The sequence below is a fragment of the Pagrus major genome, chromosome 4 (genome assembly GCF_040436345.1).
Source record: "Pagrus major chromosome 4, Pma_NU_1.0".
In the NCBI taxonomy this organism is placed as follows: Eukaryota; Metazoa; Chordata; class Actinopteri; order Spariformes; family Sparidae; genus Pagrus; species Pagrus major.
The window spans coordinates 8,699,010-8,724,466 of record NC_133218.1 but is presented as its reverse complement, the minus strand read 5'-3'; the positions used below and the strand labels follow the sequence as shown (position 1 = coordinate 8,724,466).

The 25,457-nt window shown below is 40.4% G+C and overlaps 2 protein-coding genes across 2 annotated transcripts in view; both read left to right on the top strand.

The window, feature by feature from the left end:
• itfg1 (integrin alpha FG-GAP repeat containing 1) overlaps window positions 1-1,556 on the top strand; it is a 147,800-nt gene extending 146,244 nt beyond the window's left edge. Inside the window, exon 18 of the mRNA XM_073464857.1 lies at window positions 439-1,556. Coding sequence (XP_073320958.1) covers window positions 439-498 — 60 coding nt within the window. The 3' untranslated portion in view covers window positions 499-1,556. The remainder of the gene's footprint in view (window positions 1-438) is intronic.
• Window positions 1,557-2,924: 1,368 nt separating this feature from the next.
• On the top strand, window positions 2,925-23,719 carry neto2a (neuropilin (NRP) and tolloid (TLL)-like 2a). Its single transcript, XM_073463787.1, has 10 exons — window positions 2,925-3,391; window positions 8,129-8,185; window positions 8,457-8,600; window positions 11,258-11,506; window positions 12,053-12,100; window positions 12,608-12,735; window positions 16,595-16,823; window positions 20,945-21,058; window positions 21,238-21,368; window positions 21,791-23,719. Exons 1-10 carry the CDS (start codon window positions 3,382-3,384, stop codon window positions 22,523-22,525), a joined length of 1,845 nt encoding a protein of 614 aa, XP_073319888.1. The 5' UTR covers window positions 2,925-3,381; the 3' UTR covers window positions 22,526-23,719.
• The last annotated feature ends 1,738 nt before the right edge of the window (window positions 23,720-25,457 follow it).

Below are 25,457 nucleotides of genomic sequence, written 5' to 3'. Positions count from 1 at the left end.
TGTTCCTTAGGTGACGAGGGAGGATTTAGATCCTGCACTTTCCTACAACAAAGAAAGCCAACTGAAAATACTAACTTTACAACCACAGCCCTCATATTTTCATTATTTATCCCAGCCTTTTGGTTGATGTTTCTCAGTTCATATCTAGAGGGATTGGGGGTGAATTTAGTCATTACATCATCAGGATCATTTTATAGAAAATGAAAGCTGCTGTTTTATCAATCAGAAGTTACAGTGTATGATTTTTCAGATGAATGCAGGTTGTTGAATAGGACTGCATTATAGTTCATGTGTCCATTTTCAACATTTCCCTTTAGTTATGATAATTCTTTTTTCACAAAATTAACACTGGTATACACACAACAACAACAAGTTGAAGGGTTATGCTACTTATTGTGATGGTAGACAAAACTGTCTATGTTTCTGTGTGTTGTTCAGAAAGCTGATGACCGGGAGAAGAGGCAGGAAGCCCACCGTTTCCATTTTGATGCCATGTGATGGGAGAGAACTGCGTCATGGGAGAACATCCTCTCATGTCCTCCTCCGCCTACCACCGCACACTCCTTCCTCCTCCACTCACGCATTTACACCCAGACTCATTTCAAGGGCCAATAAATGGATCCTCATTTGCCCCAAAATGTTTCTTTTTGATATTCTTCAGTCCTCCAGTCAGATGTGAAATATTTATGTCCCATTTCATTAATTCATTCCAGTGTTAGAAGTACAGGAGCTGCAACAAGGCCGTGGAGACACAGAGAGAAATCCTAATGGAGATCACTGAGGAGTTTAAAGCAGGGATTTCTTTGGACTTGCTGTAGATGGCAGCATGATCGATAGTGGTGTTATTAGACTATTATTTTACAAAATGACAGATTTCTGTTGAATCAGCCAACAAATTACTTAATATTGTAAACTGTTTATTCACTGGAAGGGAAGCACCTTTGGCACCGAGTGTTAAAATGTGTAACGTTACTTGAAATCTGTATCTATGTTACTGTCTTGTCTTTATCTAGTTGATTCACCTCTGAATTGTATTCTGTGATAACCATCTCAGCTGCAGCAGCAAAGTGAACAAAAACGCACATGTGCAACAAAATGATGCTGTGGAACATTTTCTGCTACAAATCTCACCTAAAATGAGGAATGGCCTTCAAGTCTGCTGAGTGCAAATTCATCTTTTTCCCAGTTGATCATTTCAAAGTGCATCATGGCAGTGCCAAAAAAAAAGGTCCTATGTTGCATAATGCAAATATTTAATGCTACTGCATCGAGGCTCCGCTGAAAAAATCTTGCTCTGCTGAATGAGGCACAGTTTACTGAAGATATAGTTTAATTTCCATTGTCTTTTTATGTTAATCGCTCTGGTGTCTTTGTGTATTTATTTTACAAGGATGAGCTCATGCCTTTCCAAATTGTTTGCACTTTTGAACTAATGATTAACTGCAGGTTTATGTAATTTATTTTGTTTTGTGGATTTGATTTGCCAATGAATGTTTAAACTACTAAACGTGTTTACTTACTGAGGTTCAGAATAAAGGTTGCTCCTGCTACAATAACCTCTTGGTTGCTTCATTTGTGTATTTTTAGACTTCATGTCTTTTTTATGTTGCACTCTCCAAAACTCTGCTTGTGAAAAAAAATGAAACACATTAAGTCCCAAACCCATAATTGACCACTTACAAACTCCTCTCTAAAAACATCTTTTGTTTGCTTTGTTAGTGGCAATCCTACAGGGAAATTAACACTCAAAATAATCATCTGTATATGCTCTCATTAGCTAAATCTGTAGTGAGTGAAGCAGCAGTGAAATTAAACTGCCTTTAATTTTCCAGATGACCCCTGGGGGCCCCTTTGCGCACCCCTCTGGGCCTGACACCCCACATCAGGGACCACCCTGCTAAATAATGCATGGAGAGAGAAAACCTTCCCCTGCATGGCAAATGCGAGTAAGATTGTCTCAAGCTTGGTAGCTTTTAAGCAGATCACAACTGATGGGAAGCGTGTGGGGGCTAACATACAGTATTGATAGTCAATATCTGTGTGTGTGTGTGTGTGTGTGTGTGTGTGTGTGTGTGTGTGTGTGTGTGTGTGTGTGTGTGTGTGTGTGTATGTGTGCGTGTGCGTGTGTGTGTGTGTGTGTTCGCTGGGAGGGAGACAGAGAGAAAGAGAGAGAGAGAGAAGGGGACTTAAAGCAAGGAGGAGGTGGCGCACGCTACAAGCTGTGTTAAGCTATAGAGAGAGAGCCAAAACAGAACCGGAAACGAGGGGATTTAGCCTTAAAGGTAAAAGCATAGAAACAACGAAAAACTGAAAAGATACATGGAACAGTTTTGTCATTAAACTCCACAGTCCTCTAACTAAAACTTCAAAACCATACAAGCAGAACAAAGACTGATTTCTTTAGATTTTTAATTTGCTTAATCATTATCAAGCAGCACTTACAGATCTTAATGTTAAGGCTAATCAAAATTGCAAAATCAATAACAATATTGTAAGCATTCAGAAGCCTTGTCTATATCACAAAACGGGGCGAGTTGCACTTCAGAAGTCAAATGTGTGTTATTCTGCATTTTGTCCTAAATGCGAACAGATGGGTTTGCATAAATTGGCTCTACAGCTTTCTCTTTCTGCATTAAACTCATATCCTCATATGAAACATGTCCTCGTTTCCCCAGAAATATAAACGAGGCATATATACATAATAAATCCCGCTTGTAAAAATATAATAACTCTTATCTGAACTGAATTCTTTCGGCTTATTGTATCCCTGCTTGCAACAAGTTCGCCGGTTATGTTTTATTTTGAAGGAAGTGACCGGAAAGTGACATATCCAATGCGTCTAGCTTGAACATGCTCGTGACAAGCCACTCATTGATGTAAGCAGCGCCCACGGCTTAAATGAGCCTGGTTCAAGAGCGTCTCTTACTTCAGATACGGACGAAGAGCAGAGCAGACGGAGCCGGACTCTCCTCCGTACTTTTCCTCCATCTCTCTCTCTCTTTCTCTCCCTCTCTGTCTCTCTCTATCCGTCATCCATCCATATGCGTCTTTTGGATACCTAGAGCGCGTCAGCCCCCCTGGATCAGTCCATCCTTCACATGTCACCTCCGCAGTAGTTCCGTCTGGAAGCTGTTATTTACAGACACGATGCCTGGCTGAAGGGCTCGCAGCAGTGTTCATCTTCCTGTCAAACGCAGCGGGGTCGCCGTCTGAAGAAGAGCTGCCCTTCTTGGAGCGTGCCTCTGCGTAATGGATTTACTGTTGCTGTCAGAGAAAAGTTGGATTTTGTGAAGAGCCTCGCGGAGCCCTAAAATGGACAGAATAGGAGGGCGTTTTTAGAAAAGGTGCTTTTGGGTTTGGAATCACACCGTGAGAGGAGAAATGCACAGAGGTGAGTTGCGTCCGTGATGTGCGTCAAGGTCCAACCGACAGTTTAGTTCACGCTTGGATGAAATGTATTCACCTTTTATACATTTTCTTTTTACTTTAATTTGCAGGTGCTTTGGATTTCAACACATCCAGAGCAATTAGGGTGCCATTCATTTATAAATATCTCACGATAGATCAGCTTCAGTACAAAATAAAATGTTTTTATTAGAATTGATGCATTTCTGTTCTCTTTCTCTTGGACAGGAGTAAATAAACGCAAACTGCCACATCGCTATTTCTGTCTTGATCATTTCTCTTCTACATCAACTTGCCATCTTGCGACTGTTTATGGCAAAATCATGCTTTTTTTATTGCCCACATCGCCGATCGACATCGCCATTAACCACTGATTTATAGGCTAATGGACCGATTCAAGTTCCCACATCTGTTGGTCTGCTTCCCATTTTGTAAGATTCAGCAAAAGCCAGACACCTTCTCCCGAGTTTGGTCAGGTTTGGTTGGTTTGAACCGACCAGAGAGCCCTGACAATGTTAAATAAATAAATAAATAAAATAAAATAATTGCCGAACACTAAATGGCTACCAAAACGTCTCATTAATCCTCTTTTGAGCCTATCATCAAATGTAAAGGATGAATTATTTTACTGTAATTCTCCTTGAGTATTTGAGCGTAATGACGCCTGAAAAGAGACCAAAACCAGAGATTTTCCTGCCAGTAGCCAATTTAGGCACTGCGAGGTGTGTCTACATGTCCACAGCAGCATACGTGAGCGCAACCTTATTAGGATTCGTGATTATAATGGACAGCAAAGGTCAAAGACTATTTGAAATCCATACAGGGGCGAAAAAACCCATCAGGGGGCATTAAGTGTTCTCCATAGTCAGTCGTTTCACCATCTCAATTTATCCCCCTGATATAAAAACATGTAGTGTGTCTTAAATATTATATTGTCTCCAAGAATGTGGCTGCAAAAAAGCGCGTTTGGAGGTTTTGGTGACAAATATTCCTTCATTTGTATTATCTTATTTTATTTTAAATAATATCAGGTCATTCTGGCGCATGAAACAGACAGGAGCTCACACGTCTTCACACTTCTTACACCTGAGCTCCTCCGACAACGCGCTGTTTCTGCTCCGTGTTAAAGAGAGGTCTCCAAGTTCAGAGGCAGACACTGACGTCCGCTGTCCTGCACACGCGCAGCCTGTGCGCGTGCTGCTGCTGCCGCTGCTCAAGTGACTCCCGCTCCAGCTACCGTCTCGCGCGATCAACACCTGAGGCGCGCGCCGCAGCACACGGCTGCTCTTGATGAGTTCAGGGAAGCGACGGTGATGTCGGTGCAGGCGGCTTGTGGCGGTAGCTACACGGTTAAATAGGTAAATATTTGTAAATTGTGTGCTAGTACAGCATTAGCTACTAATTACCTGCAGATTTAATTGTTAATAGGTCTTTTATTTAGACTAATTAATATATAGCCTCCTTTAATTAGCTCTTAAGTGGCTACAGGTTTGCCTTTTGAGGATATCAACTTCACACTACCAAAATGGCCTTTTTAGCTTTAAACAAACAGGCACAATTAGCCTATGAGGCTCTATTTTTTGTGGTAGACCTATTTACCTATTATTCAAGTGTTAGCTAACTTATTTACAAAGGTCTATTGTCTGGTAGCATATTTGTAGCTTGGAGGCTAATTTCCATCATGGTCCCTACCTTAGGCTAGACCTAATTAAAGCCATAGTTCTGTATTCGGACAGGGAGCAGCAGAGGTAGAGCTCTGTGGTAGCTTCTTTTTTTTGCTTACTCAGTTTCGAGACAAAAAACAAAACAGATTCCAGCCTTAACTTGGCTTGTAAGCCAAAGTGAAAAGTGATGTAAAAATGATATGACATGACCTAGAATCGCGGAGTTGAACCCGATGTATTTTGTCCCCTCGTTCTTTAAACTGAACAGAGGTCAGATACAATTATGACGACGCCTTCAAAATGTTGGAAGTATTTCTTTGAGGAACTTCCACTTCAGGAGCCTCACATGAATGACCCGAACCTGCACAGGCTGTAGGTTGACCCTTGAAGAGCAGGCAAAACGCAGCCATGATAAGTGTGGATGTTTCTCTTCATCACTCATTTTGTCTACGCATTCACAAGTCGTCCTCTTGGTGTTAAAGTGACAATGGCTGTAACTCTGTTTGGCTTGTGATTTATTTATAATGTTACAAAAGTGTTTACAAATGCCTGCATGAAATATGCAGCGTTTGTCTAATAACTTAATTTAATTATGTATATGCTTGAGGCACATTTCTGCCATGGCAGCTCAAGGTAGCTCTTTAGTTTAAAACTCTTACATGTTAACCAAGGTGAGAGGTTGCTAAGACTCTGTAAGAAACAGTATGTTTCTTATGTATGTATGTTTCAGTATGTTTCTTACAGAGTCTGTTTTGTTTATGTTCTAAGCCAAGAGCCCTTGAAAGGAAGTAGAAAAGATTCCCAGCTTTGTTGAGGGCATCAGTAGTTTACAGTGTTCCTGCTATTGATAAGATTTTTATGACTGAGTGAGAGCCTGCAGCATCTTTCTGTGATTTGGGTGGTCTGCTCTCTAAATGTGCCTTTGGTTGTACTTATTCCGATCTATGATACTTTATTGCAAAATAATGGAGATAGAAGTCATGAGGAGCCTCGGGGCCTTGTCTGTGCGTGTATGTGTGCATTTCAAAATGAGTCCATTCAAACATGCATGCTCATCGGTGCGGCTGTGTTCACTGCTTATGTTAACCATGCATTCTTCTTCATTAGACCCACCCTCTCTCCTTCTCTCTCTCCCCCTCTCTTTATCCCTCCTTTTCGTGGGTGCCATTACGCAACGTGTCAGGCACACGCTCGCTCTCTAATTCGATGTGAGCGGGCCAACCTATTACGAACTCAGTGGGGATCAGGTCTACAGCGGCTTATCAGAGCAAGGCAGTGTCAGAAGCTGTAACATGCTCGGCCTCAGTGCAGATATCATTGTAATAAAACATATTTCACCTATTGTCTGTAGCCGTGCTCTGCTCAAATGCCTGTCTCCTCATCAGCGCTGTAAGCCTCGGAGTGGGTAATCCTGTTTTTTCTACTAATGCGTTATGTTTCTGGTGCCTAGAGGATGCAGATTAGTAGGTTAGAGTCTCAAAGTTTGGATGTGAGTTGACGGTTTAAAACTAGCTTTAATGAAGTACTACTTGCTGCTCCTGCCACTACTGCTGCTCCTATGATTACTGCTAGTCCATTCCCACTTCACAGCTACTGTTCTGCGACGTCTAATGCTATGCCACCTCCAATAATCCTGCCACATCTGCTACTACAAATAGAGCTACTTCTGCATGTCTTCACTCTGGTGCCACTACAGGTGGAAATTGTGTCAGCTGTCAATAACCTACAACTAATGCAAGTGTCTTTGCAGGTAGAGGTTCTCCAGCAACTTACATGTGTTATTTTCCAGAAGCTATTATATTAGGCTATGATTCTTTTCCCACACAGTATATATCAGCATGTTTCTACAACCAAATTAGTACTAGCACAGCATTTTATCATACTTTTCATTAAGTTAATCTACTGCTACATTTGGTCTTCTGCAAGATTCCTTAGAATTAGGCCACTGCCCTAAGTTTAAGGTCTATTCAGTTAAGAGCTGAAACAATGAATTTATTGATTTTTTTTTTTTTTCTTTTTTTTATTAATTTGTTGGTTCCAGCTTCTCAATTGTTTTTTATTTGGGACTTTTTTGGAAGAAAGTTTTGATTTTTTACTATTCTCTGACATGTTATAGACTGACAATTAATCAAGAAGATAATAGGCTGATTAATCAATAATAGTGAGATTGTTAGGGTGCCCTCGTAGTTCAGTTGGTAAAGCATGCACTTCAGGAACTGTCCTTGCCACAGCAACTCAGGGTTCGAATCCGACATGTGGCTCTTTGCTGCATGTCATCTCCTCTCTCTCATTTCCTTCCAGTCTTCTTTGTCAATAGAGCTATAACAAAAATAGTTTGGAGTACGTATTGGATTGGCACTTTTCTCAGAAATAAATAAATGAATAACAATTCATAAATGGTCTCCATTATTAAAAAGAAGATGCTGTCTTAGGGTTCGCATTTTCTTCATTATTCTTGAGTAGAAGTAATGCTGAATATCACTGTTACTATGTGATATATGTAGGTATGGCAACCCATCTGTCCCCACTGAGCTTGAAGTTATAAATGCTCACTTAAGCAACTACTATTGTCTAATTCTCAGCATCTTGTTCAGTCTCGGAGCTCTATCTTATACAAGATGATTCATCACCAAATGCCTCTGCAATACTTTTTCAGCATTGCCCTTTCATGAACACTCTGTATTCACAATGATATGATTATTGAATTTCCCCACGGGGATAAGTAAAGTCATTTTTCTTCTCCATTATATCCTGAAGACACACACAGTATTAAGACATGCCTATACTGATATAAATCATATGATTATCTTTTCTGTCATGGCACTACTCCTCTCTCTGTGTTCATTTTTAAAATTTAATCAGATATTTACTTAAAAATAGTATTGATCTATGTTTTTTAATCTCTATTCATCAAGGTCAGGTGAAATCAATATTGCAGCTGATCCCACACATTTATTCTGGGGCTATTTAGTGATTTCCATTTCTTCGTTGTTGAGCATGAGGATGTAAATGTAGAATCATGTCACCTGTGACTAATGTGTAATATCTGTGTTTTTCAGCGTGGATACTCTTCTTTCTAATAGAAGAGGGTTTCGCTCTGGCACAGAGAACTAAAGGTAAGTTGGAGCTCAAATGCTCTTCTGTTCCATTAAAGGTGATTCATCCATATTGAAGCTGTCTGAAAGAAGGAGGAATTATCTCTGTCATCGGACAAAGGGGTTCTTTTTCAAACTCCTGTCCTGTCTTACTTTCCTCTTTTCTCTGCCTGCTTTTTCCTTTTCACACACCAACCCTTCTTCCACTCTCTCTGACATCCAATCATTCCTTCATTGATCCCCCGACTCAATAACCCATCTGTTCGTCTGTTCTCTCCCTTTCTCCTTTAAGATTCCCCAAGCGAGCATGGCGGCCAAAGCCCCAACCAGAACGACTGTGGCACGTGGGTCCGCAACATCAATGGTGGGGTGTTCACATCACCGAACTACCCCAACACCTACCCACCAAACAAAGAGTGTGTTTACATCCTGGAAGGTAAGGCAGGGTCCTTTCCCATCTGAGTAGCATTTTTAATCACAACAGCTGACACAGTTTCCCGCCTCTCTGCATATTGCCTCCTTCAGTGAATGTCATTAGCCTGACTGACATTGTTTTTATATAACCATGCCCCTATCCGATTTTCTGTTCCTTTGCTGGCGGGCAATCAGCCTGACATTTTCCGAATGAGCCATCCTGAGTTTGTTTCACCCCACAGATATAACCCTCTGAAAATGATGGAGAGTGGTGCATTGTGGGTAGCCCCTGACTTCTGGCCTAATCAGAGTAGTGCTGTGTTCATCTCTATTGGCATGGTGCGCCAGAAGATGCCGCTATTGAATGAAACATAAAAGAGATGAACATCTGCTACACAACTGAGCTTTGGTGGCATTTCACTGAATTGCAATCGTCCTTGTCAACGCTTGAGTGTTTACCAGAAACATCACATCCATCAGTGATTTGGTGGCCTGCTGCACAGGAGACATAATGAAAGGCATCATTAGCAGTTAAAGAACATGAGCTTTGCAATATTGGTTGATATTTTTTTTCTTATATATAGATAATTGATTAACTTTTTGACCGTGAAGTCTTACAACCTTTCATGCAGATGAGATGTGTGCTTGATTCTTTTCTCACTGTGGTGGGGAACAGATTTACACATGGCTCAAGGGCTCCCCCTGTGGACAAATCAAGCCCAGAACTATTGTTGATGAATAAGCCATGAGTCCATCACAGGCAGCCTACTGGTGTGTGCAGAAGTACATCGCAGTGTGTCTGAGAAGCGACAGATGGACCCTATCATTTGCTATTATTTGGTCTTGAGTGGCCTTCGTCATATTCACAAGCGAGCTCCAGCGTTGAGCCCTTTTATTCTTCCCCTCAGACAGAGACATGCTCACGTTTGGCATAAGTGGTAATCAGATAGCTTTGTAATTATAATTTGTGGTTAGTGAGGCTCATTGATTATGTCATGTCCCCCCGTTCATCAGCTTAATAGATCGAATGATTATACTTTCTCTTCTTTCTGTATCAAGCTGTGTCTTTTGTGTATGTGCGTGTGCGTGTGGGAGATAGAAAGTTATAGAGAGAATGAGACTCAACACACCAGTAAATGAACACACAGATAGCAGGAAGTGCAGGCATATACGTCAGTTACTCAAGCAGAAAGGAAGAACATCAGGATCAGATTCAAAGACAGAAACAGACACAAATTCACGCAGAGAAACAACAATCATGTGTTAGTTTATTTCACACTGTACACACTATATACATGTACCACCCTTGACCTTGCTCCTTTTTCTCCAATGGTGCATGCTTGGCTTCTCTGCTGGAGATGATTCAGAGCCCCACCTCCCATCCTCAGCATCTTTATTTAGTCTGATTCATCTCCTAAGGCAGCCTTGAACTGCCCTTGTGAAACACTTTCTCTGTGTGTGAGGGATAATGTTAATAAAGAGCTCTGTCCACTCAGTGTAAGCTGGTAGATATAGCTACTCTGACATGAAAATGTGAAGTACAATTCATGCTGTGACTGCAATGTTCTGGATTCACTGACTCAGAGACAACAATGCCAACATGTCAGACTGTATCTCTGTCTGTGTATGCTTATATACATCAGTGTGCATTATGCATGCAGCTGTGTGATGCATACGTGCATATGTGAACCTTTGTCCTTATGGTTTAACAAAGAAACTGATGGTTTTTGCATGTTCTGATCTCTCATGCGTTATGCATACATAGTTCAGAGATGCAGAAATCGGCTTATAACACTGTTTGCCACAATTGTAAAGAATAATCAAAGCATTTGCATTTCTCAGCATATAAGTCTGGGTGAAGTAATTAGGTTAAACATGTTTTTTAATCAGTGTAATTGTTTTTTGCTCTGTTTTGGTAAAGCATCAAGGCAGAATCTTCAAAGGAAGTTTAGGCAGATAAAGTATTTCATAGGGTTTATCCAGCATGCCACTCAATCATGGATGTTTAGTTGAATTTGAGCTGTAGATTCAAAAGGTGCCAAAATAAGTATTGGAGTAAAAGAGCATTCAACCTCTCCATCAGTCATCAATACAGAGTTACAACTTATATGAAAATAAACATCTCAAAATTCATCAATGATGCAGCCTGTGAGAGGACAGAAAACTCTTCTGCCTTTATAGTCATAGTTTTCAAGCCAATCCTATTTTTCAGCAGTGATGTCACTCCCTCTTGTGCACCAGGTGCTAAATATCACTTGATCATTGTGGCTTTCTCTAAAAATGTCCTGTCATGTCTGATTAAAGCTGTCAGGAACGTTTAAATACAGTGAAAGCCTGTATGCCAGAAAGCCACATTAACAGATGATAAGGCAGGAATGTCACCTATTCCCTGACTAAAAGGGGCTTTAGTTACCTACATTAGGCTTCACCCACTCTAAGTTTGAGCCAACTTTCTGATAAGTTTACTCTCTGTGCTGTCAGCTGAGGGGTTAGAAGTAACATCCAAAGTGCTCAACTTTAAAATCCAGATTTACTCATATTTGACTCAACTTTTTATTTATGCTTTCGAATGCCATCCAGATTTTCTGTAGTCCTGAAAAGGCAAGATTTAATTTGATTCCTTTCATGGATTTACCCCTTTTGTTTCCTTTCTCTCCTCCACTCCCCTGTTCACCACAGCTCTCCCCAGACAAAGGATTCAGCTGGCTTTTGATAAGAACTATTACATTGAGCCATCATTTGAGTGCCGCTTCGATCACATCGAAATCCGTGATGGGCCATTTGGGTTCTCTCCACTTATTGACCGCTTCTGTGGGGGAAAGAACCCGGGCCTGGTTACATCAACAGGACGTTTCATGTGGATCAAGTTCACCAGCGATGAGGAGCTGGAAGGTCTTGGCTTCCGCATCAAGTACACCTTCATTGCAGGTAGGGACACCACAAACTGTATATTTGCAATGAATGCAACTCCTCAATACACCGTCAGACTCTTTGAGCTATTTTCTGGAAACATCAGATGCTTTTGGTAAGATGTGTAGAGAACTGGATTTGGTTAGTTTGCTTTGATAAAATCCACCAAAACATGAAGGCGACTCTGACCTCAGTGTGACAGAAAAGATACCATTCATCCCTAAAACACAATAATTTTTTTCTGCATTGCCCATCTTGTTGGTGTTGATTAGCAGTAAAAGATGACAGGTTGCACATGGGGTCTCATGGGGGTCAAACATCACAGCCTTTTATTTTTCACGTCTCTTCCACTTCAGCAGACACACGTTCATCATCAGAGCTTCCTGAGTCTAAACCCAATATTCCCTGAAATCAGTCTCCCATCAGGCAACAGATATTGGCTTCAAACAGACCCCTTTCTGCTTTATCTGGCCTGCCTTAATGGGATCTTATCTTGTGTTCTCTGCTTACCTATTTCTGCTGTGTGGATTGAGAGTAATGTGTCTCCAAATCTTATCATTTCAGACCCTGATTTCCATCTGCACGTGGGCGGACTGCTAAACCCCATCCCAGGTAAGCTCCTCAGTATTTCGCTGGCTTGTGTTCGATCCCTTTTGAAGAGCTCCTCTGTGCTCAGGAGCTTACCAGAGGCTATCTCTGCCTCTGACGTTAATGCTGAACGCACAAATGTACCTTGACAAGCACACAATTGTACATAAAGTGGAAGGATGTTCATTCACAAACATGCACAAATTTAAACACATGGAGGAACACACACCTATCCTGCTCTTTCCTGCCTGTCTTTCTGCCTTTGTTCCTCTGTCTTGTTATTGTCCTCTATCCTAATCTGTCGTGCTTGCTTCAATTTCACCTTTAATTCTTTTCCTTCTTTAAATAAAATCCTTTGTCTGTCTCTCTGTCTTGCTCCTATTCTCATCCTACTCTTTTCCCTCTCTATCTTCTGCTCTTTCTTCTCCCTCCCTGACCAATTTCTCACCTTACCTGTCATTCACCCTCACTTTCCACCTTTCCCTTTCCCTTTCTTCTTCCCTCTTCTATACATTTCCTGTTTCTCTACAGACTGTCAGTTTGAAATTGGTGGATGGGATGGGATTATTCGCTCCAGTCAGGTGGAGGAGGAAGAGAGAGTGAAGCCCGGTGATGCTCTGGACTGTATCTGGACTATCAGGGCTCCTCCTCAGTCCAAGGTCAGTACAAGGGACCATATTAGTGTTGCTTCTGTCCTAACCTTCAAACCATGTTGGTACTTTCAGAATTCTTTCATTCATGATTTAAAATAGGTATGAATTAGGATCTTGTCTATGTTCCTGTTTGGTTGGCTTGTACTCACAGCCATTTTAAAACATTTGACAAATGCAGAGCTTAACATAAAGTAGTTATGATCTAAAATATACAGACATCCTGAGCTCTCATGACATATCAAAGTATTCAAGGACTTTTATTCATCTCTCGTAGGGTTATTTGTAGCTCCACCAATTATCAACAACACTGCTCTCAATTATGTTCACTACCCTTGAGGACACTGAAACATTTTGTTGAGCATCCTTCTGAGTGAATTCTAAAAGCTCTTTGGCTCTGTTGACACAGCATGCTTATTTCAGACAAAGCCTGAATGTTTTGTTTTTATTGTACTGATTATTGTAATCAGTTTAAATGGAGAAACATTGCATGGAGTTGCTTTTTTTGGGACAAGTGATACAAACACTAATCCCACTGGTGACACATCCCATCACTCCATCCCAGAATAGATATGAATAGTCACTCATTAAAAAGAAAACAATGGAGAAATAATGATGTTCTAAGGTTAAAAAAGAGAAGAAACAGCTCTAAATTACTAAATAGTTGTGTGTATCATTATTCTGTTCAGTGCGTTCGACCTTTCTGTCAATAGAGTTGCTCTGGAATTGGCACCTTGAGTTTTAGTTTTCTATCTAAACATCAGTGTTAATGACATTTTTTTTTTAATAGTACCAAATGTTAAGTCTGTACAAATTCTGCATAATTTAGGATATTGCATTCGTATTTTGCAATATAACATTAAATCCACTAAATACCTCAGTTCTGTGCTATATACATCCTTTTTAAAGCATTGTTACATTTACTCCTGTGCAATTTCAGATATCCTTGTGCAGCAACTACTTTCAAAGTATTGCAACTATTCTGGTGCAGTAATACATATATTTAATCCATATTGCATTGTATTTATTTTTTATCATTCTTATTCTAGATTACTAGTTGTATTCTGGTAATCTACTATTTACTACCTAGATGTTTGTTTACTGTTGTGAGACAATAAAGACTTTCTATTTCTATAATGGATTTGTCACTCACTCAAAGCAAAAGCCCTTGGTTCCATGGATCTCTGTCAAAGCATCTCCTTACATCATCTGCTTGTCATTGGTATAATGTTCTTACCTGCTGCAAAGAAAGAAATTTAAGTAACAAGCTTCCAAGCAAATGTATATCTATACAAGTCAGTCAGAGCTTTTCCTGATTTGAATATTCTGTATGAATGTACTGTATGTAGTAGCATCGTGTGCTCCAGTAAGTGAGAACAATTTCTCCAGTGGTCTTGACTGTACTGTGATTGTAATTTAAGACATAACTGGTATGACTAGTGTAAATACATAGAGAAGGCAGCATGGGGGAAAGCAATGCAGACAAATTGTATTCATAAAATACAGCCCTGGAGACTCATGAGTACATTTTCAAGCCAAGAGTGAAAGCCCAGCGATCGTCTCATAAATTCTGATATTTATGAGTGGATATCCAAAATCCCATTGAAATTACAACCATAGCCTGGCTAGCCTTGATTCATTGCTGCTCTGCTTCTCCCTTATGACTAAATGAGTCATCAGCATGCTCCTATGCTACTCACTGGCCACAATACACTCACATGCACACACAAATTAATGCACATCTAATTAAGTATAAAACAGCAGATGCACACATTGCTGACACAAATTACATAATACACTGTCACATACAGTACTGTAAGCAATTACCCACACACATTATACACTCATGTAGACAAAGTCATATTTTATGCATTCAAATGTAAACATTCATGCATGACTCACGCATGCACTACCCAACCTCTCTCTCGCACAAACACACACCGATTAGTCTCCACAGTCATGTCATTGGTCCGACATGTGCAGTGTGAGGCAGCAGGGAAGATGATCTGAATTTAGCAGCTGCACTGAGTTGCCTAACCAGATATTAGCTCAGCGAAGCAGAAGGAACAGAGCAGCAAACTCAGAGTCAGTATGAAAGCAGCTACTTAGCTGCTGTGTGGTTACAGGTGCTTGTGTGCCTAATCTGCTGAAGTTTCAAACAAGTTGTTGTCCCCCTGTGACCAAAATCTTACAGCATAATTTCTGCTGATTTGACTTATTCACACAATACAAAGACATTTATTTTTCTCATTACTTTGCAGGTTGAAACTTGATACTAATGTATGCTTAAGCAAATGAGAAGCTGCTGTACAGGCAGGTGCCTGGTCCCAGTGGCATTCATGTGATTTACGGAGGCGAAAAACTCACTGAGGTCCTCTAGTGGACAGGTGCCAACAACAGGCTCTGTAATACTCCTTTCACACTAGAAAAAAAACACTCACTAATTTGGCTTTTTACGGAGCCCTGGAGGTAACATGGATGTGGTTTTTTTTTTACTTGCGCACGCAACTTACTATCTTGCACGCGCGAGATACATATAGATGAACGCATCTATATGAAATGGACTAAAAGAGCGGTCATGAGTCGTGTTGTAGCCAATGATTTATGTATAACATAAAGAGACTTGCTCCTTTTGTGATGAGATGAGAGACTTGATGTTTTGTGATGAGATTTAAATATAAATGAATTCATATTCTGGTAATGGCTTATAATAGCAGCCAGTATGAATCAAGTCTGTTACAATAGTCTCACACCTTGGAAGAATTGTCAATAACATCAGGCAAATGTTTATCTGTTTCTGTGTGGGTTAATAACACTGTGTACATATAAGATCAGTTTCAGTTCCATTTGTGTACTATTTACTCTCAGCTATTCCACCCCAAAGCTGATGTGTTACTATAAACTTTAACATGCAAGTTATAAGATAGTATGTAAAACATGCTGGAGTAACTACCTCAAAGAAGCCAATATGCGTGCAAAAGTATTAAATAGACTACTCTATCATAAGAGTAAGCACAACTACAAGCCAAGTATACTTAAACTTTCTATATAAGGCAAGAATACTTAATTATACTTTTCTTAAGTATATCTTGATCAAAAGATTAAGTACAAGTATAGGCCAAATATACTTAGACTTTTCTGTATACTTATATAAGATAAGCCAAGTATATGATTAGTACATAAAAAGTATACTGAAAGCATACTTTCTTATTTTTTAGTTTAAAAGAAGTATACTAATAGCACACTTGAATAAACTTCTTTTTCGTAAGTGCATGACCACTCTTTTAGTCCATTTCATATAGATGCGTTCATCTATATGTATCTCGCGTGTGCGACTTACTGTATCTTGCACGTGCGAGATAGTAAGTAATTAATGTTATTAAACACCTGTACTCTTCTACTATGGCAAGTCAAAATGTCTGATTCAGCTCACTAGCCTCCAGTCCCTGAGGTGTTCTCTGAATTGAGGCATGTTTTGGAGAACAGAGGAGGGTGAGGGAGACAGCAGGCAGCACTTTGACAGATATATTCAAAGACTGACTTTTCTAAGGAGCCTGTTGTCAGTGTAAGAATGATGCATGCTTGCATCACAATTTGGATTATATCACTTTATTATTTGATTCTATTCACCATCAATGCATCTATCCATCTTCTAAACTGTTTATCCTGTTCCTATCCCAGCATGCTCTGGTGAAAAGGTGGGCAGGTCACCAGTCTATCATCGGGTTCTTCTCTAATCTTTTCTGTTCTATTCATTATTTTTGTCTGAGTCCTTTTAGATGTATCTGTTTTGCTGATGTAATGCCAATTTTTCTTGAGTATATTGCTGAGACCTCAAAATAGATTTTTTTATCCTGTGTATCTGCAGATCTACCTGCGCTTCATGGAGTACCAGATGGAACACTCTAATGAGTGCAAGAAGAACTTTGTGGCCGTGTACGATGGCAGCAGCGCCATCGAAAACCTAAAGGCCAAGTTCTGTAGCACCGTGGCCAACGATGTGATGCTGGATAACGGTGTGGGAGTTGTCCGAATGTGGGCCGATGAGAAGAGCCGACTCAGCCGGTTCCGCATGCTCTTCACCTCATTTGTTGACCGTAAGTTTCAGTCTTCTTGACATCATAATTCAGCCCGGACCCTGTTTTTCATTATTTTTCCATTATTTCAGTTGATTTGTGTCAAGCATACATCTGGCCTTGGAGATATCTATTTCATCCAAGCCATTCCTCAATAGGTTTGACAATATTATTGTTAAGAACTTGAACTGTTCCCTTTTAGTGGACCTTGATAGCTCCGTCTTCTCTTAATACAACAAGAGCAGAAAGAGCAACATTTCTTGAGTGCTTATTTGGTGTAAAACAAATTAATTTTGAATTACGTGTGTATTTTTTTGGCCTGCATTATGTTCAGCATTGATCATCATGAAGAATATGGCCCAGGTTAATATATTACAGTTCTGCTTTATATTTATTCAAAAACATTCGTTGACAGAGATAGATCAGATCGCCCTTGTTGAAAGTGTTTGGAAGTATGGAGATCACTGAAAGACTCCATTCCAGTTTATGGTCTGTGTAACAATATGTTACTGACTATGACGAAAAGCACCATATGTCATTAATTTACTTTAACAACATTATCCGCCAGCACACTGACACTGACACAAAACATCGTAATTTATGAGGTCCTGCATTCAGCCTGCATCAGTAGTCACTAACAGACACTAAAGTGCCATTTCAGCAAGGAAAGCTAATTACACTGTGCCATGTTTTGAGCATAGATATGAGAAAACCAATTTTTCACTCCAGCATTTGTAAATAACTGCATCAAATAATTTATTGATATGCATGTCACAGCTGATACTGTGCTTATTATAACTCACTTACAGCAGGCAAATAGGAACTTATCTGTTTTGGCGAAAAAGAAAAGCTGAGTAGGGTCATTGGATCTAATGGAAGTAATTGTATATTAAGCTTCAGCATTTCTGAAGGACAAAAAACAGATGCTGTTAAAGGTTGCACATAAAGTAGCTGGAATTGCCATTCAGGAAACAGTTTTTCTGTTAGCACACCGTAATATTTTCATTAAATGCCTGAATAGACTGAAATATTAATTGCCACATTCTCCTGCACACTTGCCAAACCCTGGTTGAATGCTAATGTTGTTTTCATCAGCAAAACCCATAACCATTGCAGTCAGAACTTAATGGCCTTTTAAATTCATCGAGGGTGTTTTTCTTTTTTTTTTTACTCTGAAAGTCCTTAAGACCATTTGGATCCTCATTAATTCTGATCACACAGTTCATCTCAGAGAAGTCTGAAGTCTCTTGAATAACTCCCAAACTTTATTTGGTCAGAGTCAGCGACTGAAGTTTGCTTGGAGGTCGGGGGGAGCCATTAATCTTTGTCACTCAGAGAACAAGATGAGTTTTGCCTTTCGCACTCGATCATCCTTAATGTGCTCTAATCTCCCGACAGAACCCCCTCTGTCATGTAAACCAGACACATAACGTCTAAGTCACACACACACACACACACACACACACACAGTACATTCAGACATGCATTTTGTGCTTGTGTGTGTGCGTGTATGGACAGAGGGTGGGGGCAAGAGAGTGAAGCGCTGTTGACACCCTGTGTGGGGCTATACTTTGAAGGCAGGAGAAACATAATTGGTTTGGAAGTGATCACAGTGTCAGGGGAGCGACCCCGTCCATAGACTCACTGGAAGATAGATAGGGTGGACACTCCAACACATTCACTATTTTATACATACCCTTAGACACATATACATGTCCCTTTGTCAAACTTATTTAACCCCGGGGCAGAGGAAGCATGCAGGGAGAGGGGAGTGGAGGCTCAGAGCCCTCATCACAGCGGACCTTGGAGCAGGGGTGAAGCTGGTGGAGCGCACCACAGTCTGTTTCAGCTGTGATAAAGAGTCAGAGAGTGTGGCGGAGGCTGCCAAAGCCTGTGTGTGGAAAAAAAAAAGAGGTGGAAAATCTTTGTCGAAAGGGCTGAGAGAGGACAGTTTGGAGAAGTAAGCAAGCCAGAAGAGACAGGTTGAATATGATACTGTGGGCTTAAAGACTCATGGTGGGGAGCAAGATTAGTCTGCATGAGTTGCAATGCTTTCTTTTTCACTGATAAAGATGAAAAATGACAGAGCATTGTGATTTTAAGCTACTGATTTATAAATCATATTTTCATCGGCTTTGCAATATGAACATGCACGATAAACACATTGCAAAAGGCTGCCATGAATCGCGATGAATAAGAAAAATAATTTAATTTACAAACACCAAGGATTCATTCTCAGCATGCAAACATTTGACCTACCAGATCTAGCTCTGGATACATAGGCCTGTGTTCACACAATATGGCCATCAGATGAAGCCAAGCTAGCCGTAAATTACTCCTAGATACATTTGTGTCAGTTTGGTGACTGCCAGGTTTGCTTGCACGACAGCTGAGGAAGGAGAGAGGAGTCTATATAGACAGATCGATATTTGTTCATTGATAGCATGTCATATCGTTGTTACAGTATTGAACAATGTAATCACAAGAGGAATTCGTGTGACTCAGCATGTTTGTAATCTATCTACATGATATTGTCATTCTGAATTTTTGTATTATAATTTTACTGCTGTTATTTTGGTCTGCTTTGCACACACATCCTCTATTGTACTGTATGTCTGTCAGTCCTGAAGATGTACATCTCCTCTGGTGCTCTCTCTGAGATGTATCCCTTTTCCTCCTTGTCAAAGGTTTTCTATGTTATTAGAAATGAGAGTGTAAGGATAGAAGGTGACATAAACTATACCCTTTGAGGAAAATTTGCGATTACTTATTTTGAGCTATATAGATAAAATAGTCAAAAGGTAAGGACAACTCTAAATGAGTATTTTTTTTTTGTTGTCAATACCTTTTTAAATGGCAAAATTGTAATATAATGTGATCACAAAATGCAGTTAATATAGTTACAAATAGTGGAACACTACCAAGTACATCTGTCAGACATGCTTATAATGTATACTGCCCTTCATTTAACCAAGAGAATGTTTCAGAAAGATATTCTCTTTTGTCTTGGAGGTTTTTCTTTCTTTGTGTGTGTTAGACCTAACAAAGGGTTGGACTTGAGAGCCAGAGTTAAGAGTTAGATATTGGTTGTCATTCAGGACTGATTTGCTTTATATTGGTGCTAATTTGAGAATGTTTTCAAACTAATCAAGATGGCTGATGGCTCAATTGATAGTTAAGATAGATTTTGTTGTTTGATTCTTGTATGACCTCCAATATACCAAAGCCAAAAAATAACCTCTTGACTAAAACACACTGTTGATGTCAATGGTTAATTTTGTTTCTGCCTGCTATACAATTCCTCAAACCTGATAACAAATAAAATCACAGCATATGACACATAAGAAATATTTTAGCCACTGCTTTCCAACCAACTTCACCCATCTCCCACTCCACACAAGAAAGCCAGATTTCACTTAGCTTTTGGCTGCCACTCCAAATCATCTATATCAAAAGCCTGGCATCTGCATCTTCCCTCAGCCTCGCAGCTCTTCCTTCTGATGGGCGGCGCATCGATCTCCTGAGCCCAGCAGCCAGCATCAATTACTAGTCATCTCTGCCTCTGCCTTCAAAGCCTTGAAATGCTAACAGTCACTTTAATGTGGGGTGTCTCTCAGCACACGTCTGGCCATTTGCCCCCTATGATGGCTGAAGCCATTTCTACTACCACCCCACCCCCTGTCTTTCTTTTCATCTTTTTCATATTTGTCCTCTCTGCCGGCTCCTATTTTTTCCAACTCTTCACCCTTCCAACCTCCCGCTCCCCTCTGTCTCCTGCTCCTCAAACTCCCTTGACATGAAGGCTGCAGCTCAGTGAAGCTGCCATCTCCTCCCCTCATCACCCCCTGATGTTGTCTCTGCAGGAAATGATGATGTATGGCCTCATGTGGACTGTCTCCATTAGTCCTCTAGTGTTTCAAGACATTATAAAACATTGTAACTTTTTATTACGCGCCTCTTCAGATTTCTACAGCCAAATTGACAATCCTTTATTGTTATTATTGTTTTATTGTTATTACCATCAAAAAAGCTTCCAGTCCTTTTCACAGTGGACTCATCTTTTTCCCAGCACAGTTCGACAGCCGGCTTGCTTTTATTTTTTCTCAATTCCATTATCTCTGTGTATTGTCTTTTCCCCGCAGCCCCCTGCTCAGGCAATACATTCTTCTGCCACAGCAACATGTGTATTAACAACTCCCTGGTGTGCAATGGGGTTCAGAACTGTGTCTACCCATGGGATGAAAACCACTGCAAAGGTGATTATCTTCTTTCTGCCAACTGTTCCCAAATTAGTTTATTATAGTTGATTAGGGTTTACTTTTGCATGTTTTGAGGTGAGTACTCAATTTTTTTCTTTTTGTATATATATATATTTTTTTTTATGACTTTCTGTAGTTTTCTTATTTTTTCCTCTCTTCACCCCTTCTCCCTCCAGAGAAGCGATCTAAGGGGCTTTTTCATCAGATCACTAAGACCCATGGCACTGTCATTGGTGTCTCATCAGGCATTGTTCTCGTTCTTCTCATCATCTCCATCCTGGTCCAGATGAAGCAGCCAAGAAAAAAGGTAAATCATCCTTTGTGTTTGACCTTTTGTTCAGTCGGAACGCAGACCGAGCCAGAGAAGAAGAGACACATAATTGAAAGTGATGGTGGGACTCCAGACTAGATGGAGGCACATGTAGCGCTGCAGACAGACAAGATGGATTTTACACCATTACATTACAAGTCAGAAGTAATACAGTACATCAGAGGAGAGGTTTTGTTTCGAAATGACTTTCTTTTTGGTTGAACCACTTTATATTAACCTGTCTCAGCTATTTCAACTTGAGATTATGTTTTCCCACAATGCCCAGGAGCCACTCTTTATTCAAAAACAGCTTGTGCAGCTGTTTTGGGTGCTTGACGGTGGTCTGGTAACATTACTAAATCAATAAATACTGATTGGTTCACAGATGTTTGTAATATCCCTTTATTTTCCTATTTAAGGTTGTAGCCCGCCGGCCTGGTGTTTTCAACAAGGCAGGCTTCCAAGAGGTCTTTGACCCTCCGCACTACGAGCTCTTTTCTCTGCGTGACAAGGAAATGTCTTCAGATTTAGCCGACCTGTCTGAGGAGCTGGACAGCTTCCACAAGCTGCGACGCTCCTCCACCATGTCCCGCTGCGTCCACGAGCACCACTGCGGCTCTCAAGCCTCAGTGGCTACTGGTGGCGGCAGTATGAAGCACAGCCGCACCACCCTGAGCTCCATGGAGCTGTCTTACCACAACGACTTCTCCAAGCCACCACCCATGAAGACTTTCAACTCCACGTCCAGCTACAAGAAGAGCTGCTACGGCTACAAGCAGCACTCACAGACTCACGACTGCGACCAGCAGGTTATTGAGGATCGCGTCACCGAGGAGATCCCATGTGAGATCTATGGCCGTGGTGGAGGAAGTGTGGGAGGAGGAGCCACAGGTGGAGCAGCAATGGGAGGAGGAGCATCGGGGATTGCAGGAGGAGGGATTGGAGGAGCTGTGGGGATAACAGGAGGAATGGCAATGGCAGGGGGAATGGGAATGTCGGGAGGAGTGAGCATGGCAGGGCCTAGTGGCATCGCTGGAGGAATCGGTGGTGGGATGGCAGGAGCCTGCGGAACCCTCAGTATCCGCGGCAACAGCGCTCGTAACAGCACCAACATAGTTGATCCAAACCAGCGCTCCATGTCCATGGACTTCTAGATGGTGAAGGGAGGAAGAACAGGAGGAAGGGAATGCAGAAAGAGCTCGCATTTCACTCATCAAAAGAAGAGAAGGAAGAAGAGAAGACAGTAGAATCACAATAATGTTTAATTGATCACTTCTCTTCCCTCCTCTGCCTTTGCTTTCAGAGCAGTATTAAAAGTATCGTGGGTAACACTTAAAGGTCTTCTCTCAAAGTCTCATCTGCAGGTTTGGGAAATTGGCAGACAAGAATCAAGGAACAAAAGGAGGGAAAAAACAGGAAACTATTGGTTCTATTCTTCAGGATACTGAAGGATGTAGAGTGAAGAGAGGGTGGAGACATCATGTCTCTGCTCCAGTCTTACACTCACGTAAACTCTCCTTTTCATAAGACACGTGTCAGAAAGGGTTCTCGCATGCAGACCCAGACTTCTCTCTATTTGCTAGCCTTGAAGACCAGGTAACCACTCAGAAACAGAGAGAGAGAAAGACAAAGAGACAACCTAGACTGAGTTTTTACATTTATTCACCTGCCATGCACAGATATATGATATATAGTGCGTCTTCTAATAATTTGAGTCTTTATTTTTGTCAGTGTACTGTACTGTTAAAACCAGTATATATCCAGCCTCATGATGATGCTTGGCTTTTAACTCTTTAATCTTTTACAAATGTTGCTCAGATGATTTTATGAAGGTGGCTTATCCATGACATGTGGTGTTGATGATGATGAGGATGAAGTTGCTGTTGTCGATGATGAACAGAAATATGATGACAATAACAATGATGTGATATTACTATAATTATGTAGTTTTCATGGTTACCTCACACATACACAGAGGGTATGCTCCATTCAGTCTCTCCTCAGGAAGAGCACATGAAGAGACTGTCTTATTTTGGTAAGAAATTGAGAAAAGTCTATTTCTGCTCTGTGAGCTTTATAGCGTGTTGGCATTCGGGCAGTGACTGATGTTTATGGAATACAAAACGTTTAGCTGTGTGGCCTGGACTGAATCAAAATAGCAACCATCCCACTCCCTGTCCCCACTCTAACCAGGAGTAAATGTAATTTTCCCCATGAACTGACTGTGTAAAACAAGCACAACCTGTTTCCCTAAAGAGACAGACATGTAGCCTATATGGGACTCATTTATGATTTTAACCACTGGTTGTATTATTTCATTTTGTTGAATTAAATGAGAGCTTACTCACCCCACTGTGTGACATTTTCTGATCACTATAACCAAGAGAGATGAAAATGGCACCACCCAGAGGCTGGAGATGTCACAACGAGGTAAGACCCACTGTGATGGAAAACAGAGTGAGCAAGGTTTGGCGTTGCAGAGATAGACATTAACATGCCTGAATGCTTTAAGAATGATCCACATAATGCTGAATGAATCTTAGGATGTAGTTGAGGGTTGCATATTTATTTCAATATTATCAAATCTGTTTGAAAATTACTGAACAAAATGCATAAAAATAGTGCAGATCCTCTTAGCTGAGGACCGTTAAATAAGTGAATCTTTGCAGCATTTTCTGCCTGTCACTCACACTCACGCACAAATTCCACTCACCCTTTGCTGTCATGATGCATTTGTCCCGTCTAAAGCTCAAGGCATCCTCTTAAAATACATTACCTTCACATACTCATGGCCACACATCAGACTCTGCTGATGTGCTCCTCTTTGACACATGCTCGTAATCCCAGGAGCCTTGAAGATTTCAAGATGTATGATAATCAATTATTATCCTGGGTTGAAAGTCAAATATTGCTGAGCAGCAGATTTTTACTGGTCAGCCTCATAAATCACTTGTTTCCACAACAAAATGTAACGTTGATTGTTCAAGGTTAGACATCACTGACTGAATAAGTACACACAGGTTAGAATTATTAGTGTTCAATTCACGTCAAGGGCCTCAAATTACATAAAAAAATACCATGTGGTCGACTTGGGGGGGAAAAACACTATCCTTGCTGTCTATTTTTTTACAGCCATAATCCCATAAGGAGTGCTCTGCTCTGACATCACAGAAAAACACATGAGCATCCCTCAGAGGCTCTGCAGTTGGAAAAATGTAGACACACCTGCAGACAGACTGCTCTCCATTTCTATGTGCTGAAACCTACAAGCAGATATAAACAACAGTGTTCTCACAGGGCACTGCTTTTCTACACAATATACAAATTGTGCAACAGAATTTATTGTTTTATTTTTATTAAATGTTCTTTATTTCTCAGGGACAGTGCATTGTTTTAATTAATTAGCCAAGAGGCTAGTTTTCATCTGTAGTCTCTGGCCGGTATGAAGTTGGCACCCTAAAGCCTGAATCTGGGATGAATTCAGTCCCCGTGTCAGAACTCCTGCTAAGATATAAAGCAGTCTTTGTTTTGAAATCCTTGGCTGCTTATAATTCAAACAGTATGATTCAAAGCCTGGTTTTGTGTAGTCAGAACATCATCACGTTCAAGTTATGAACAGTTGGTTTGTAACAAGAAATCTCATTTTTTGTCAAAAAGTAAAATAATCAGAATCAGAAATATTTTATTGATCCCTGAAGGGAAATTGCTTGCGTTACAGCTGCTCCCATTCAAAGTCTTAGAAAATATGCAGAAAAATAAAAACTATATATAAGCAAGAATAATAAAAATAGAATAAAAATATAAGAAATGTACATTCTACTCGAAATATATCTATATATACAGTGTAATAAATAATGCTACAGGTGAAATGTGGGTTATTGCACATTATTTGAGAAACAAAGCTTTATTTGTGAAATATAGAATATATTTAATTGATCTTAGGACTCATTAGTAAGTGGAGATTACTTACATGACTTGTTATGAGTCACTCATTCCAAGTTTTAATAAACTGGATTAAAAATGTAATTTTCATTCATTTGGAGAATAAAATATAAGTATGGGAAATCTTAGGAATGTATCATGTTG

What these genes read in the sequence shown, in the direction of transcription:
- neto2a (XM_073463787.1), top strand. An exon ending in CAAGTACACCTTCATTGCAG is followed by an intron (nt 11,507 to 12,052) that starts GTAGGGACACCA and finishes TTATCATTTCAG; the next exon opens with ACCCTGATTTCCATCTGCAC. An exon ending in TGAAGCAGCCAAGAAAAAAG is followed by an intron (nt 21,369 to 21,790) that starts GTAAATCATCCT and finishes TTCCTATTTAAG; the next exon opens with GTTGTAGCCCGCCGGCCTGG.